Here is a 16,563-nt window from a genome sequence, read left to right as displayed (position 1 = left end):
GCTGGGACGCCACTTAACTGCATCTCCAAGGAACTCTGCACAGTTAACATGCAGCGTGTGTGTGTGTGTGTGTGTGTGTGTGTGTGTGTGTGTGTGTGTGTGTGTGTGTGTGTGTGTGTGTGTGTGTGTGTGTGTGTGTGTGTGTGTGTGTGTGTGTGTGTGTGTGTGTGTGTGTGTGTGTGTGTGTGTGTGTGTGTGTGTGTGTGTGTGTGTGTGTGTGTGTGTGTGTGTGTGTGTGTGTGTGTGTGTGCGCGCGCGCTGGGTGTCCTTCAAGTGCACTTGAGCCAGATTACCCGGATTGCCGTGAATATCGAGCAGTCAGTTTTGCACGCTCGTCGCCTCCTGGCGAGCCCTCCGGGGAAATGGCGGTAACACAACCTCCTCCTAGCTCGGTCCTGATCGTTTACATAGCAGTTTGTGTTGTGCAAGCGCGTACGTTCAGAGAGTCCCTGCTCAGTGCATATGTTTTTTCGGTGCACTTTTACCCATTTCTGAGTGAAAGTGTTTTCATTGTGTGTGTTCTGCTCTGAGGGGACTGGACTGTCAGATGAAGGGAAGGCAAGCTGAACTTTTGTTCTGTTTGCTTAGTGGGCATTCCTCTGAGCACTGGCCCTCATCCAAATTAAAACCAGCAGCCTCCCACCGGACCCGACACAGTGCTGCCCTTGCAGGGACACAGTGACTCTGTATCATTTGTGCCTGTCAACGCCTCGTTAATGAATATATGAGGGGGGCAACTGCACAGTGGTGCTTCTTATGGCTGACATGACAGAAAAAAAACGTGGTTTTTTTTTAAGCTGTTCTTCAGTATTATAAGACTCCTACCTTTGTACGTGTTCCTCCACTCATGTGAAAAAGATTAGTCAAAAGTCAGAAAACGGCAAAATGTAAGGAATTAAAAATCACTACCCATCCTGCAAATGACCTTGTGGTGTCAACAAAACTTGTAGAAGTAAACATTTCTAACTATTAACAATAGAGAAATACTATGAAACCAGGTGAACTGCCATGTAAAGTGTTGAAGTCGAGTGATTATGGCAGGGGTTATAAATCTGAAAAGTTGAATGAACACTGAGTTGCATGAAGGGCTCCTTGTTTTAAACATTCTTAGTAGTTTTGGTTTTTTACTCTTTTTACTCTTACTAGGTCCCTTAATACCGTGCGCCAGGGGGCTCTGCACAGGTTACCTCTGGTCAGGGGTTAAGTGTTGGTTTATCGCTTGAGCCATATCTAACATTTGTCCCATAAAACTACACTATTCCAGTAGTTTGCGTCATCTTATCCTTTAAAAAAGTGTTGAGTGTCTGCTGCACTGGATGGAGCTTATTTATCCTGCTAATGTAGCTCTGTCTCTGGTTCTCGGCTCAAAGTGATGCCGATGTCGTTCCCGTGCAAATCTATAGGAGTCAAATGTAATCGAGGCATCTTTAAATTTGTTTTTGTATAGCCTGAAAAGCTGTTAATTTTAACATTGTTCAAACAACATTTCATGGCTGTCTGTAGACATTAAGAATATTCATGGTTGCAAACCTGCTTTGGCAAAGATTTATGAAAAACTACTTTCCTAAAACTGTGTCTCTGGAAGACTGAGGTGTAATTTCAGACCTATTCTTCCCCTGTTGTTTCACTTGGTTGTGTTTTAACATTTATCACGATTTGTTCCTTTCTTTCTTGGCCTGTGCTGCGATTTGTTTATTTCCTGAGCTCTGAAGTATTTAAAGGCTTATTACTACTGATCCCACCACTGCACCCTTCAATCACTCACCGAAAAAAACCTGATCTCTCATTACTAAAGCTTTAATAGCTGCTGCCATTAATTTGAGGATCCATGATGTGATTTCTTGATTTCGTCTCCTTACAGGTCCTTATGGTTGAGGCGGTATCGGGTGATCCTTGCCATGCCTCCTGCCATGACAGACCTCCTGGACATATGGGCGGCCCACTCGCCCCTGGCCGGACACGCTCCGGACCAGATCACCGTGGACTTTCTGCTGCCCACCGGGATCTACATCCAGTTGGACGTTCCACGAGAGGCCACGATTCAACACATCAAACTGGTAAGCCTCATTTTTAAGGAACTCTAATCAGCTTTGAACATACTTTGCATAGTTTCTTGGAATTCTTTGTTAGTTTGTCCTTAAATGCCCTTTATGCTTGTTGTTGTGTGTACACACACACACACACACACACACACACACACACACACACACACACACACACACACACACACACACACACACACACACACACACACACACACACACACACACACACACACACACACACACACACACACACACACACACACACACACGAGCTGGTTAGTCATACAGACATTATCCAATTCTTTTGACTGAAGTAATTGTTGCCGCCGGCTCCTGGTGCTGTTTCTAAGTCTCTGTTGCCGTTGGGTGAAAAGCCACAGACTCTGTGAGGCTTTAGGGACTGAAGAAAATGACCTGTCCTTTCAGCAATGTGTTGCAGAGCATTTGTTGACTTCAAGCCCTCAAGGCTGTAATGATGTTGTTTTACTTCTGGTAAGTGTGGATGAGCATGTTTGGGGAACGTTTTTAATGGCTGCAACAATTGATCTATTGCTCGATTGACAGAAAACAAACTTATCAGCAACAATTTTCTAATTCCAATTCTTTTTTTTTTTAATCCTTTTAAATGTCAATTTGTTTGTATCCAAATGAAAGATTTTTTTTTTTCCTGCTTAATTTACACTGACAGCTTAAACGTAGTGTAATTTTATTAACACTGTTAAGAATAGTGTTGGAATGTACGTCTTACTGTAATGCCTCTACTCTTAGACCCCATTTTGAAGTGAAAATGTGAAACTTTTGTCATGTTTTGAGTGTCTGTTTAAATGACAAATGGTGCTCGGAGCCACTGAAAATGCAACCTTTTGAAAATGACTCCCATAGTGGAAGATTTTGAAAATGCTGCATCTCCGGCTGTTCTTCTGCACATGCATGAGTAGATGGACAATAACAGCAATGGCTGCCTCCAGACGGTCATGACTCCCAGCGCATATTCTCCTAGAACTTAGTAGCTTTATATGGGGTTATATTTGTGCCAAAATTCTGAGCAAGCGATGGGAAAATTTGAGCGCAAAAAAATTAATTGTGCAAGCACACTAATAGCATTTTGAGGAAATATTGATTACTTCGGATTCTGGAAGTGCCTCATAACCGACGAAGAAGAAGAGGGAAAAACAAACTGCGAGGGAAAACAGAAATAATTATCCTGGATTACAACATGTTTTTCATCCGAAGTAACCAATCAGAATTCAACGCCCGCCCTGAATTTCTGTGATTGGTGGACAGACGTGTCTGTCACATTTGGGCTTTGCACATTTTGAGCGAGCGCACAGCAGAACTTGAGCGGAGGTGGAGAGATTTGAGCGAGAGAGAGAGAGAGAGAGGTTGAGCGCGCAGAGGAAGAATCTGAGCGCAGAAATTATTTTGGAGCGCGCAATGTCAAGTTTTTCTTTGCGCAATTTAAATATTTCCTCCAAATGCTATTAGTGTGCTTGCACAAAAATTTTTTTTGCGCTCAAATTTTCCCATCGCTCGCTCAGAATTTTGGCACAAATATAACCCCATAGCTTTATAGTTGAGTCACCTGTAATAACAATCCCGCTTGGTCATCTGTTCATACGAATGTCCGAGTACTCGCTGTTTTTCATGTTTAAAGTGTATTGTTTGTGTGTATTGTGTTGTGTGTGTGTGTGTGTGTGGGGGGCCTTGGTAGTGCATCATAAGCAGCTGATGGCTACCATAAAGTATTTATAGCAGTTTTAGTCACAAATGCTTCACCGGACTGACCAAACCGAACCAACAATTAGCTTTGCCAATAGCCAAAGCTTTTTTCGTAACAGTTATTAGTAACTATTCATTTATAGTATTTATTACTGTCAGAACTGCTTATTCTTAAATTAACTCGGTTCTCCTGACATAAACTTGAAAGCTGTCCCACTGAAACAGAAGTAGCTGTTTTTTCTGCCTCTTCTCGTCATCGTAACTGTATTTATGCGTCAATACCTCAACTAATTGCATTTCTGCAACAGTGCAAAAATAACAGTTGAACATCTTGTCACAACAAAGTAAAAACTTACTTGGAAAAGAAAGTATTGCATTTGTTATAGTTTTCTTTCCCAATTAAAGTAATTAGTCAAGAAAATGACGTTTAAGCATTGAATGAGTTACTCATCAGTTACTAATGTTGCGAGGCAATTTGACACACTCAGTTTAAGCTTAATTTACCAGTCTGTGACATTCAGAGTAATGCGAAATAAAATAACCCACTGAATAATTGATTCTGGAAATGGATGTCAGCTGCGTTTTGGGGCTACATTGGCATTTGTAGCAGAATACATCTTCCTGTGTCACTTATTCATAACAGGGTAATTCATGACCATGTAATTCCTAGTTAGTGTTTAGTTATCTTTTACTCAGTCCACATCAAACGTGTCCTGCATGGACATAGTTGCACCCCATTATGGTTTTTTCAGACACTGTTCAAGCCTGAGGATGTTCATCTAAATAGAAAACAAGAAGTCGGTCTGTTTATAAGAACATAATGTCTGCCATTTTCAGAAAAGAAAAAGAAAAACACAGTGGTGGCTTTTATCCACTCTGTAACATGACCAGAGATACAGACAGATTTCACTGTGACATTCAGAGATATTTGCTTTCAGCGGCTTTTAGTTATGTGCTGTGTATACATCTGCTTCTGTGCTCTTCTTGGAAGTTGAGAAAAAGATATACGAGGCTTCTTTGACCTTTCAGAAACTTCCAGGGTGCTTCATACAGACCCTTTATCAGTGATCAAACGGCCTTCTGAGTGATTTTGTCTCCTTCAGTCATCAGCCTGTGCTCATGATGTTCACGTCTGATTTCCTTGAAAAGGGACTGTTTTAAAATGCTTTGAGGAACATATCTTTCAAAACAAAATCCACCGAAAAATGCTTATTTTCTTCTTTTCACTTGCCTGTAAAGGTCTTGTGATAAAAGTATGTGATAAATGACAATAGCATGACTAAAATTCATTAAGTAATTCATTTGTAGAACATTGCAAAACCCAATTATTAAATCTCCTTGGCGTTCTTCATGAGCTTTTAGGAGGAATGTAACATCACAAGGCTTCTTGGTACAGAAAGTACAAGTTTGGAGGGCTATAATGTGCCTCATCCCAGGAGTACACAGTGCAGCTCTGTGCATTCACGCACAAACGCGCGACTTGACACTTGATCCTGTGATCATGCAGTCGGAGACACAGGGACATGAATCATGCCACGCTTCATGCTGGATCTAGTATTCACATCCTCATTGCCTCACTCGGGAGCTGTGTCATGTTGCCATGAGTCATGTGTGTTCATGAGGATAAAAACATAAATTTTAATAATATGTTGGAACGCATTGAAGTCATATGTTTGTTTTTGCCACTTCCAATTCTTCCATTATACAAAATGCCAAATGTTCTGCTCCTATTAAAAAAAATAGGAGCATTGAGGAGGCGTCATGTACTCGACGATGAATGTGTTGTTTGGAAATCTACTGATGATTGCAAGTTAACAATCACGTTCTGTAAAGCAACATTACTTGAAGCCACCTGAGTGACAATGTAGATTTTTCTGAGTGGGAAGGAAATGCTGCTGGAGTGACTCGTCTTGTGACACCATTTAGTGATAGAAAATTGTAGTCACTATGTCAGCCGGATGTAATTATCCTTCCTCATATTCATGCTTTTTAGCCAGATTCCTCTGGATTGAGCTGTCTTTTGACACCATCTCATGGTCGAGGTGGTATTACAGTACGTCGTTTTATTGCTAATTTAGCCTGTGTCTCCACACCACAATACGTCAGCAATTTTGAAATTATGTGTTGGCCCATATTGTGTATAATTTTCTCAGTGCAAGAAAAAGAGATGCACCTCGACTGGCTCTTCCTGTGACATCATTAAATGGTCGAAAATGGTATTGCGTCATTTTGCTTTACCGCTAACTGTCATGAATTCTAAAAGATTCTCAGCACTTAAAAAAAAGTCTTTATGATTTGTTTTGTTATTAAACACGATTCAGCATCATTTTGTTGGAGAATACTGACATTCTTCAGTAAGCATCTCCACTAAGCTTGAATCAAACATGCTATTTTTTTCCTCCACATTTGTAGATATTCCAAGTAAGTTTTATTTAAGTTTGTCTAATTGAGGCAATAAAAACACACCCTGTGGTTTTTGGTGATGTAAAAGCACATTGGTGAATGTAATTTCCTCCCTTTCCTCCTTTCCAGCTGTTATGGAAGCAGGCTCAGACCTTCCCTCTCTTTCCCGCCCTTGGCGAGATGGAGAGCCACATGTTCGAATGTGTCAACCAGGCGGCCGTGCATGAGGAGCTGGAGGACGAAACCCGGCGCCTGTGCGACGTCCGCCCTTTCCTGCCCGTGCTCAAGCTGGTGACGCGCAACTGTGGCCGAGCGGAGCGGCTACTGGACTCCAAAATCGGCGTGCTCATCAGCAAGGGTAAGATGGACCACTCTGAGGACACGCCCTCCACTTAAACCTTAAGACCATCAGTCGAGGTTCCATGTGCATCACTCCCTCCACGATGGATTGATTCACTGTCAGTATTTGATATTCCCAGTGCAGGAAAGCACTTATGAGTTAGTAAGTAGGACAGTAAATCTTTCTCCGACACACAGCAAACCCTAAGCACCTCCTGAAGTGGGCCCCGACTATTAGAGCTGAGCCGGCATGCAGCCGGATCATATTGGTGGCCCAGGTGGCAGATAGAGAAGCGTGGTGATTGCCTGGATGTGTCTTCCGTCACCCGTCACTCTTTGTTATCTCTTCTGGAGATGAGAGGGGAGGAGTGGATCAATAAATGCAACATAAGCGCACAGTCCTCTGAAGTGATTAAACTTTAGAAGAAAGCCAGACCCTCTGGATGTTTATTTATGTATTAGAGGTGAAGAGGGGTTCTTATCTGAGATGGAGAGGTCGACTTTCCTTAGTTCTCACATACCCCACTTATACCTCAGCCATTATTTAGGCAGTTAATGAGCAATAGAGTAGTTTGGGCAATTTCTAAAGCCAAATATGCAGGTTGCTTTTGTGGTTGCCTTGATAAAAGCAACTTTATTGCTTCTTTTGTGGGCTCTTACAGCTCAGGAAATTCAGTAAATAAGGTTGTTTATCAACTTTCTGCAGAATGAAAAGTAGGGGGGGTTCATTTAACAGGTTTAAACCCATTTAAAGGTCTTTTTTTTTTTCTAAAGAAGAAAAAAATGTTCAAGCTAAACTAAATATGAGAATCATTTTCATCTTTTCACACTGATAGGACTATTAGACATTCATTTAGATGTGTATACTGTGTATATTACTACTGCTTTTGCTCCCAGCTCACTGTGGGAAAAGGCAAAATATACCCTGGACAGGTCATCAATTCTTCATAGTTAAAGGTCACAAACTAGCATTCTTAGAAATTTATAGTAATTTGCAGCAGCCCTTTTTTACACGATTTTCTAGAAATTATGATATATTTGTCATCAAAAGCCCCCCATAAAATAACCTGAAATATGGAGTGTAATACAGTGTACCTTCTTGTTCTCTTTGTTATAACTGATTAGAAAACACATGGGTAAGTCTGTGATTCACATAAACATTTACACCCATTCACCATTAGTGACTATGATGTGTACCTCAAATGTATGCATTTTTTTTATATACATATAGGGACTTACCAGAAGGAGTTTTTCGGGAATAGAAGAGACTAAGTATTACGCACTTTTTCCTCTCCATACTCACAGTTACAATAGTTACATGGCTAACATGATCCAGAGCCCCTCGTCTGAAAGTTTAACTGCTTCTCAAACAAAACGTCAACACATTGCTTTCATTACCAGAGGAGGATTGCACCGCAGCACTGGCTGAAAAACAAAATAGTGCGACGAAGGTTCAACCGGGGGCAGAGAGTGAATTGTGATCAGCCAGACAGCAGATCATTGCTCCGGTATTTGGTATCCATGTGAATATAAGGAGGGTCTGCTTAAATCACACGACGGACTATTTGACATCCTGGTTACACATTCATTACTGCCGTCGTTGGGCGTCAAGCAGGTGGTTGAGCATTTTCCATGAATGTTTTTTTTTTTTTTTTTTTTCCCAGGTGAGTAGAAAGTCAGAAGATGGAAAAGTACAAACATATTGATATAATTGTACTCGTGACGTATTTTTCTTGCGTGGCACTTTCCAGCTCATTCACTTGTGTTCCTCAGGTCTCCATGAACTTGATGCCATTAATGACCAGGAGGTGAAGGACTTTCGCATTAAGATGTTCCGCCTCAGTGAGGAGAGGATGCAGCGAGTTCAAATGATGACGTGCAAGGAGTGGCTGCAGGCCTGCTTCTCCCCGCAGCTGGAGCCCGCCGCCGTCACGGACGGCGTCAACGACCGGGCGGCTGATCTGAAAGTCATCATTCACTTCGACCAGTCCCAGGTCAGTGCTGGAAATGCTGCCAAGTTTTAGGAGGGTTTTAGTCTGCAGAGAGCAAGTGCCTCCATTTTCTCCATCAAACAGTGACAGAAGCTGAATATTTGGTAGTGGAATAATTGTTATGCATCAATGCACTTTTGGGCACCTGCTTTTAAAGATCTCGTGTGTTCAGTTACATTGGTTGAAGAATATCATCATGAAGAAGCAGATAATATGTAAAACCAATGTTTCTATTAGTCCTAACATGTCACTATGTACTTGAAGCATCAGACAGCCACAACAATACTTTTGAGGATCTCCAAAGAAGTACACCTGTACACATTGCACATTACTTCATGACTTACCATAATTCATCCCCAACACAAAATACTCCTCATCAATCGGTATTTGGCAGTGAATTATGTCATACATTTTTCTTTGATTAATGCACATTTGTACACGATTGTTTGCAAATTTGTAAACAATTGTGTAAACAATCGTGTAAAAATGCACATTTATACACGATTGATTCTCCTTGTTTAACTCAAATCACAGCGGAGCCTTTTCTCTCCTGAAAAGCCTTTTCTTTCTTTTTTTTTAACAGATTTGCAAAACCTCACCAAATAAAAACAAGGAGTGGGCACATTTTGCTCTTAAAGGGTTTTATTTTTCCACATTACATCAAAAACATATCTTTGATTTACGACGTGCCTGAGAGCAGCTTCTTTCAAGTAAATGCCATAGTTTGCATGGAGATTATCTGTTAACAAAATAGCAGAAAATAGTGAAAAAATGAATAATCTTTTGGATTGAAGCTTCAGACTGTGCGTTGGATCATGAATATAGAGATCTATGTAGTAAAATGCAAATGTAATGCGTTACATTCTGGAAAGTTACCAATTCATCACATGGGCTACAGCATTGTGACTCACATTGGCACACACACACACACACACACACACACACACTTCTTTAGTAGTGGGTATCAAACTTTAGTACATGCAATTTCCACAAATGAAATACCCTGTGGTGCAGAGAACGCAATGTGAGAATTAAAACATTTAGCAAATTCATGAAAAAAAAAGTCGGGAGTTGGAATTTGATGGCTGCAAAAGTGATTCTAAAAATCTCAAAGGCCAACAGCCTGTTAGAAACATGAAGTAAGTAAGTGATGCAAATAAAAAGTGCATCTTGGAGAGGACGGATTCTCTCAAACCTAAGCGAGGGCAGGGGTTCCCAAAACTGTTAAAAAAAAAAAAGATTGATAAAAACAATGTGACGATAGTTGCAGCTGTAAGTATTGTAATGACTTGTGAATGAACAGAACGACAAAAGATCCATGACCTTGAATGGAGTCATCAAGATCATAGGTCTGTGTTTAAACATCAAACACACTGACTCATTACACTTGTTTCATAAAACACTTGTCATAAAATCTACTTGGTTCTTTCGTTATATTAAGTGACACACACTTGGATTACATGACACTTTAGTTTCATGGCAGCTGTTTTGCAGTCTAAATGACGACTTGTATTTCTGTTCTAGGCTGTATTTAGTTTGTTCGTGTCACCAAAAGAAATTGGGGTGGGGGGGGTCTCAGCTGACTCTTGTCATATTTCATGTTTGAATTCTTTCCATTCATGAATAAACTCCAAATGCCAAGGTGCCACTGAAGACAAAACCACCTTGTGTTGTGCAGCAAAGCGAACCGTGTGACTCCTCCGACGCAGGCACATGCTGCTGCAGCTCGGCCGCTTCGCACAAGTCACGTGACTTGAGCCCACCTCGCAAACAGACACATGACACGAACACTAAGTGGGTCAAAACCATCAGTGAAATTATGCCACTTTCCCAGACACACATACACACACACACACACACACACACTAGCTGACAGCTCAGGGGACCAAACTGCTGATTAAAAAGAACCTCTCTCTGCCCCCCCTGCTCTGAGCTCACTTGACTGCATGCTTCCATCTGTCTGTGCTTCTCCACATCTTTGCTTCAGTTCATACTATTATCTAATAATAAAACAGATGGTCAGGTCCCTCCAGACTCTTGTATATCAGCTCTGATCAACATCACACACACACGTCCGTGTCCACAGAGACGGACCATCTGTGCCACCGCGCTCAGGTGGACATTGGCAGGAAGTCATATTTGGGAGGTCAGACACAATAAGTTGCATTATAGCCAGGAAGTGTGGCGGCCTACTTTATTGTTCACAAAGTGAACACGGCCGAGCTTCAAGCGTGATCCTTCCTCTCAGTGATCTCATCAGAGGATGTCATTAGTATCCTGAACCGTCTCGCCAGGACGAGGTTTGTGTGAAGCACCGTCACATGTCGCCATGGTCGTTTTTTGTAGTTGATGATTAATGGGTGACTTTTTTTTTTTTTTATGGAACCCGGCAGGAAATTAAAATTCCATCTCAGGTATCAGGTCAGCACCGTGCTTTAAATAGCATGAAGCAGTGAGGCTCACAGTGGTGCGGGGAGCGTATCGGACTGGCTCTAATAAGACCCGAATGGATTTACATGCACTTTATTGCGCAGCCTGTTTGTTCAGCCATGAGCGCACACATGAACTCACATTGCGTTCAAATCATGAAACATTGTGTACTCTTCAAAAACCATGATTATTAACGATAATTGTCAATAAAAGAATTGTTTATCGTTTCAGTAGATAAACGTGGAACATGTGAATTGTCAAGGCTGTGGACCGCAGAAGCTGCAATTAAATATTTAACATAATTCAATCAATTCAACGGGTCCTTTCCTAAGAACAGCAAGATCTACTTTTTTACATTGGCCTCCCTCAAACATCCAGCAGCTACTCTTGCTTCATTAAATCTACCTTCATCTCTGAGAAATGGTGTATCCTATCATCAGTTGCTATGTACCATTGTAGATCAGCCAAACTCCACTCCAAATAGTTCCAAAATGGGCTAATAAGAAGCTTGTAGCTGAATAAAATAAATTTTACTAAATACTTAACTAAAATAAATATATATTTAAGTTAATTTAAGCTTTATCTCATTACATTAGCTTACAATGGTGTTCAGTTACTGGCACCACACATCAGAGGAAAAGAACTTGTATGTATGGAAATGGACCAGTTCTGCTTAATTCAAATAAATCAAATCTGTAAAGTTGCAGAAACCTGGAGAATATCAATGTTGACATCAGACAAGTCACCCTGCCCCTTCACCTGATCCTGCAACAGAGTTCCCAGCAAGTTAATAATGTCCATTCATCCATCTTCCAGCTTATCGTCCAAAGCTGAAGGTCAACCCGTCTGGTTAGTCTATGGGGAAATGTAAATATATACATTGAACACGTACATCTACATTAATTTTAAAGTCTCCAAATAAACAGAGAGGCCCCCCCAAATTAGGACTCAAAGTGAGGGCTATCTTACTAAGCGTGCTAACCACTGCACAAACTCGCAGGTCACTAACATGTGAACGGTCCTTTTCTTCCTCTACTTTTGTGTTTTTGGTCCCGATTCAACAAAAGTACACTCAATATAACCTTTTAATCAGAGATTACGGAGATTTGATGAAATTCCCGCAATGGTTCTGTCACAAATCAATCAAACCTCACAACAAGTCTCCGTTTTCCTCTCCGGTTTTGCAGGACTCGGCCAGCCTCAAGGTACCATCTTCTTACACCCCCGCCGAGCTGATGGAGCAGGCGTTGAGGAAGTGGGTGACCACCCACGGTCCTGAGGAAGAGGCGTGGGGGGGTCAGTATGTGCTGAGGGTCAGCCACTGCCTGGAGTTCCTGTGTGGCGACCACCCCCTCAGTCAGTACAAGGTCAGTGGACGTGTCTGGTCAGGGGTTAATCAGTGACTTGACTCGGGTGTCTCACCTCCTGTTCAATGTCATGTCCACCAACAGATATAGAAGACGTTTGTTTGTTTTTTTCGCTAATACAGCAAATGTTTTCCCATTGTTGAGTCATTCTTGATACAAGGTGGCAAACCTTTATTTGGGTGTGAGGTCATATAGTTGTCAACTGAATTATTTTAACTGCTACCAAGAGAAAATATTGGCACATTCAGCATGGAAGAGTTTCAGTATAAACTGATAATTACAGGTTTTGACCATGTCACTGATTATATATTTTACTGAAAATGCAAGCTGGGGATTCTCTCTTCAGTATACCATTGTTTATTAAAAACCTGTTTCAACAGGCTAAATCTGTTCTGTGCAAACAGCCTAAATCATTTCCAAACATGCTTTGTTTCTCATCAGAACGTGTTGCCACTTGAAAACAAATCCAGGTTTTGACTTTGCCACTCAACAGAAATAAGTATTTAATCTCGAGATGGTTTAAAGCCTGATCTGCAGATTGTCCACTCTGTTCTCTATGTGGAGACAAATACAGTTAAGACTACAATCAAATGGCAAAGTAGATTGTCCAAATTAAGGATTGATTAACCATTGTAATACACTTTACACCCATGGGTTGTAAAGTGATGACTGCAGAGGCAGGTGTAGCTGCTTATCCCCCAGCTCTTCACTAAATCTATCCAATTTTTCATCCTCATGCCGAAGAAATTTAAAAGACACAATGGCTTTGACCTTGAAGTCACCAACAAGCACTATGTTTCAAACAATAACAAAACAATCTGTGGCACAACAATGAGACTTGAGCTGAGATATCATGGATGCTCCTGTGGAAGGTGCTACATTAGCGTTGGCCTCAAAGCCATGCTGTCAGGGTGAATTTTTTAAATCATGCAAAATGCAACAGCTATAGATATTTTTTTTCTTGTCATTTCTCACTATTTTGCACCAAAAGGTAATATTAAAATTGGCCTTTATATTGAAATTGAAAAGATTTTCAGGAGTAATTGTTTATTTATGTGATAATATAGACATTTTTGTTATGTATATAATATGCCACAACAATGAAAAACTTTCAAGGTTATATTTAAAGGTTGTTAAGCCATTATTTTAACGGTCTTCCCCATTTAAGAGGAAATTGTGCTGCTCTGTCCCTGAACTAAAATGTTTGACACCTCTTATTTAAACAGTGAAACGTGTAATATATATTTTAAACAAACCTGAATTGTCTACAAGCAGATGTCCTTATAAAACACCTCGATTTCAGTGAGATCAACTACATTCTGTTTGGCAAAAGTATGATTTACATTTTTACAAGCAAAAAAAAATATATGAAATCATTTAACATTTTCATGAAAGTGTTTTTCTAAATGTGAATTTGCACAGAAATCTAACCTGTTGCTGTCATATCTTGTTCACAGTACATCCGCACGTGCCTGCAGGCAAAGGAGCCGCCTCACCTCACTCTGGTCCACACCAAGACCGTAAAGACCATGTTTGACAAGGAAATGTCGGTCATTGGGGCTGTCGTGAGCCGCAAGTCCTCCAACCCACCTCTACCACTACCTCCGAAGAGACGGGTTCCCACGGTGAGGCCAGAAGCTCTCTGTGGACCGATCTCACTTCTTTGTTTCAGCTATTGACTTTAATTTAAAATGTGATTTACTTAACTGACGCTCATAAAATGTACACAAGATAAGTTATCTCACATCCGCCTCACTAGTCTTCTTGTTGCGCCAAAAAAAAAAAAAAAAAAATGAAGCCCAAAGCGCCGTGGTTTAATTGATTCACCTGCATCGGGTGAGGCAGTTGGGAAGGTTTACTGAGTAAACACTTACCAGGCAGCTGCCACCTGTCTTTTATAGGGTAGCACTCAGTGTGTCGGATCAGGCCTGCAGTGTGTCCCCCCCCCCCCCACACACACACACACACACACAGACACACACACACACACACTTCCTTGCCGCTCCGCTGCCTCCAGGTGCACATCACTGCTCAGTGTGCACGTCCACACATTAAATGTCACGCTGGATCTAATTGGCTTCAGTAAGCGAGTCTCCCAGGGTTTCAAATGCCTGACAGAATGATGGCCGTCACCACCCCGGTGATTTGCGCTTTGAAAGGTGGATAAATATTGCAGGTGTCGGTCATTAGACAAATCATTATGTTCTCACATTCATCACATAAACTGGGTTTCTTGTGACTTAAAAACAGCCACTGATGTTTCCTAATTACCACATTTCTTGAATAATTACTTGTATACTCATCGAGCTTCACAACACAAAGGATTTATTAAGCATCACAGTGATTGTGAATCATTTTTCATGATAAATATTCTCCCACTTTCGCAGTCGTATTCACACAATTGCACACCCTATCAGAATTCAGCATTGGCCTGCTTGCTGACACTTCACCCGTATGGACAGGGCGATACAGGTGACCCTACCATCAACTGCCACACCAATGAGGGCCCCCCATTAATACAACCCTGTTTGGGATTGAGAGCTGTACTTGTCACAATACTTTTGATGGAATAATTTGTTTGCGTGCATGACGAGGCGCGAGGTGACATTGTGTCGACTCGGCTAATAAACGTTACCGCAGTCAAATGCGCAATGCAAATTTACAAGTGAATCTTTTCTATTGACTCCAGATATATATTTTGTAAATTGTCCTGTGCGGCAGAGGTTGTGACTCATTTAAAAAAAAAAAAAAAAGCAGAAGGGAAGTGGAAGTGGGAGTGGGAGTGTGGACTGATCTTTTAACCCGCCTTCAATCAATCATTGTGTAATTTCAGCAGTGATTTGGAAAGATTCAAAGGGAAATGTCAACCAAACGTTTTGCATTTTTGACGCGAAGAGGTTAGCGTTAGCCAGCTAACCAGTTGATTCATTAGTCAACTTTAACTCGTGCAGTGTGGCTTTGATTGACATTTCATTTGTTGAATTACACTTTTTTTTTTTTTTTTTTTTTATTTATTTATTTTTATTCCAGTTCAAACTTTAGCTGATGTTGTTCAATCTGGTCCCTCTGTAGTTTTGCTGTCTCCTCCTGTTTATGGTAGAACTCATGAGACCTTTTCAGAGACCTTTCAAAGTCGAGCTCGGCTCGGCTTTGTGTTGCATCTTCGACTTCCTATTGTCCTTTGAGATCCTCAGTATTGTTACAGCATCTAAGTTTAGACTCCGAGATGAATGAGCCTCAGCTGTTTGGATTCAAAGACGTGATTGTGAATAAACAGTGAAGACCAGAGCTATAAATATGGTTTGTAATTCCCCTTTTCAAGAGCCTTTTTCTGTGACTCTGTGTCATATTGATCTTCTGTTAAGAATTTAGAACTGTTTTTTTTTTTTTTTTTTATAAGAATTAGTGTATGGACAATAGCTTTTTTTGTTAATAATCTAATAATGAATGTAGTGGAAGAAGGAGGCATTCACTCGTGAGACGGTAATGAACTGAAAGTATGATTGGTCTGTGTGTGTTTAGCACTGAGATTTATTTCCATGTAATCAACCTGCTCCTGCTGTACGAACCTGCACAATCAAACCGAAGCGTGGGTTGTGTATATTTGTGGCAACGCTCCTCATTATAGCTATAATATATATTTTTAGATATAAACTACATTCACCGTCATACACGCATGAGCATTGGGGCACATTGGAGCAAATGTCCACAGAGAGAGAGGGAGGGAGGCAGCCAACAGCAGGAAGTGAGGCTGTTAGTCATGTTCATAGTTTGTGGGTGTCATGTGATGCTGTTTGTTCTGGCGACTTGCTGACCCTTGCAAATCCACTCAGCTTGACATCACTGTGACCCGCCTGACCTCCCGTATTGTTTGTGCATGCAGGGAACTGGCGGGCGCGAAGAAAGGCAGTGCGTCGGGAGTACATATTTTCACAGTGCATTATGGTAATATTACTCACTCATAGCAAGTCTCTACTCTCACTTTTCTCTTCTGCAGCAAGTACAGACGTGTGTGTGGGACGTGTCAAGCCCGTTTAAGATAGTCCTGGTGAAAGGCAGCAAGGTGAATGCAGAGGAGACTGCAAAGGTAAACCTATGTTTCGTCCACATCTATAAAAAATAAAGACTGTCAATTACGTTCGTGGAAGTAATTCACAGCTGGGTGTTCTCCACAGTTTTCACTCATCACTTGAAATATGTCGCCCAGGTTAATGTTTTTCATCAGGCTGATTTGTGGATCACTCTAAAAGATTTACAGGATGCGTCTAA

General features: G+C 41.1%; 1 protein-coding gene across 1 annotated transcript in view; it reads left to right on the top strand.

Annotated features, from left to right (window-relative positions):
• The window catches only part of pik3cb (phosphatidylinositol-4,5-bisphosphate 3-kinase, catalytic subunit beta), a 62,920-nt gene that overhangs the window by 32,921 nt on the left and 13,436 nt on the right, over positions 1–16,563 (top strand). The window contains exons 3-8 of the mRNA XM_080509563.1: positions 1,862–2,057; positions 6,297–6,525; positions 8,280–8,500; positions 12,115–12,294; positions 13,752–13,919; positions 16,292–16,381. Coding sequence (XP_080365689.1) covers positions 1,899–2,057; positions 6,297–6,525; positions 8,280–8,500; positions 12,115–12,294; positions 13,752–13,919; positions 16,292–16,381 — 1,047 coding nt within the window. The 5' untranslated portion in view covers positions 1,862–1,898. The remainder of the gene's footprint in view (positions 1–1,861; positions 2,058–6,296; positions 6,526–8,279; positions 8,501–12,114; positions 12,295–13,751; positions 13,920–16,291; positions 16,382–16,563) is intronic.

The sequence above is a fragment of the Blennius ocellaris genome, assembly GCF_963422515.1.
Source record: "Blennius ocellaris genome assembly, chromosome: 2".
NCBI classification, from domain to species: domain Eukaryota; kingdom Metazoa; phylum Chordata; class Actinopteri; order Blenniiformes; family Blenniidae; genus Blennius; species Blennius ocellaris.
Note: the sequence above shows the minus strand (reverse complement) of the source record. Positions and strands in the feature narration are given on the sequence as shown.